The sequence below is a fragment of the Penaeus monodon genome, chromosome 21 (assembly GCF_015228065.2).
Source record: "Penaeus monodon isolate SGIC_2016 chromosome 21, NSTDA_Pmon_1, whole genome shotgun sequence".
Lineage (NCBI taxonomy): Eukaryota > Metazoa > Arthropoda > Malacostraca > Decapoda > Penaeidae > Penaeus > Penaeus monodon.
Window position 1 is genome coordinate 8,268,039 of NC_051406.1, and position 1,883 is coordinate 8,269,921.

At 35.3% G+C, this 1,883-nt stretch overlaps 1 protein-coding gene across 1 annotated transcript in view; it reads left to right on the forward strand.

Annotated features, from left to right (window-relative positions):
* The window catches only part of LOC119586169 (protein MCM10 homolog), a 7,014-nt gene that overhangs the window by 1,718 nt on the left and 3,413 nt on the right, over positions 1 to 1,883 (forward strand). The window contains exons 3-7 of the mRNA XM_037934868.1: positions 183 to 345; positions 501 to 652; positions 840 to 941; positions 1,104 to 1,281; positions 1,614 to 1,837. Of these exons, the coding sequence (XP_037790796.1) occupies positions 183 to 345; positions 501 to 652; positions 840 to 941; positions 1,104 to 1,281; positions 1,614 to 1,837 (819 nt within the window). The remainder of the gene's footprint in view (positions 1 to 182; positions 346 to 500; positions 653 to 839; positions 942 to 1,103; positions 1,282 to 1,613; positions 1,838 to 1,883) is intronic.

Below are 1,883 nucleotides of genomic sequence, written 5' to 3' on the forward strand. Positions count from 1 at the left end.
ATGATTCCATTTGAACATTTGTGATACTTGCATTCTCAAAGTTCATGCAAATTCTTCTTTAGTAAGAAAAAAATTATTAGCTATTTCTGAGTGATTTAATAATTTTCTTATCAATAGTATATCTTTTATTATCAATATTATAAAAAAAACAACCATCATTATGAGGTATTCACCATTTTCAGTAACCCCCTGGTATCAGGAGATGTGATGGCTGAGAGAATGGAGGGTCGAAAGATGGTTCGCATGTGCACCATCAACTTGCATTTGAGAGGGGGAGAGATTGAAGGAGATTGGGTTACCATTGGAGTTCTTGTTTCAAAAAGCCAAACCAAAACATCGCAGAAGGTAAATGAGTTAAAAGACCATAGATTTTTTAAATTAACATTTTGACTAACAGACCTAACTTCATTAAGTTTCAGATGAAAAACTAAATTACTGAAACTAGGCAAACCTCTTGCTTTCCAAAAAGAAAAAAAATATATGTATGTGTTCTATTTCAGGGGTCACAATACTCCATATGGAAATTGAGTGACCTTTCTGACTGCACAAAGACCGTGGGCTTATTCCTGTTCTCTGGAGCTCACAAGCATTTATGGAAAAGCAGTGTTGGAACTGTGGTGGGCCTTCTGAATCCTCAGATTATGAAAGACAGGTAAAGTGTGACTGGTTATGGTATTATTTGACAGGATACATTGTATTTTCATATGTTTATTTTTGTTTATCTGTGTTTCATTAACATTTCAACAAACTGGTAAAAAGTGCATGGCATTGGCCTCTATATAAAGCATCCCCTCATTTGTGAGTTTTATGACATATTGATATTATTGTGTTTGTTTCAGACAAGGTGACAAGTGCACAGATTTGCTTACCCTCTCTATTTATGATCAAAACAAGGCAATGATTATGGGTTCTTCTAAGGATCTGGGATGGTGCAAAGGCAGGTCTGTTCTGAGAATCATGTTTTGGAGAGATTTTATTCTTTGGCTTTTTCAGAAGTATTTATGTGAATATGGCATCACTCGGGTCAGTACTTTTTGAACCTAAATGTAGATCCTTAATATATAGAAATGGTAATTTACCTTTTATGCTATTTATTTTTACAGAACAAAACAGAATTCCCAGTGCAGAAATTTTGTAAACAAGGCTTCGTGTGAATTCTGCATGTTTCACATTCAAAGGGAGTATCAGAAAACATCATCCAGGCGTGCAGACATCCAGTCATCCTTCACTAGAGTAGACCCAAGAGCCAGATTACAAGAAAAAGTCCTTGGCAAAGATCAGGTGAGCAAAGGACAAGTCCAACAAAGGATTGTGAATATTCGAAATTGCCAGTTTAATTGTTCAAGGTATATGGAAGGTGTGCATTCCATAGTTTTCATTAAATTCAATCACTTTCATGATAACATCATTTTGTCAGCAGAAAATAAGTTTTAAATTCAGTCACTGCCATGACTATGATATTTTATGTGTGAAATTTGTTTATACATTCTAAGACCTCTAAATTTAATCACTCAGATGGTAACAAAATCATTTTATGTATTTGTATTACAAGTTTTCTGCTAATTTTGTTGCTGATGACAATAGACCCTTTCATGGTGGATGTGTCTTCACAGGTTTTCTATGGTGGGCAGTTGTACTCTTCCCCAGCTCCAGGAACTGCACCGAAACAGGCAAGAGCAAATCGAGCCAAGGACTTAGCAACTCTAAACTCTCTCAAATTGAAACTGAAGACAAATGAGCTGAAGGAAGAAGACAAGAAGAAGTCGTTTGTTCTGAAACATATGAGCAATGAAGAAATCAGTGCAGTTCAAAGTGTTGCTAAGAAGAATGAAAGTCTGTAAGTACTGGTGTGTTGATAAGTTATAAAACTTTAAGAAATATGG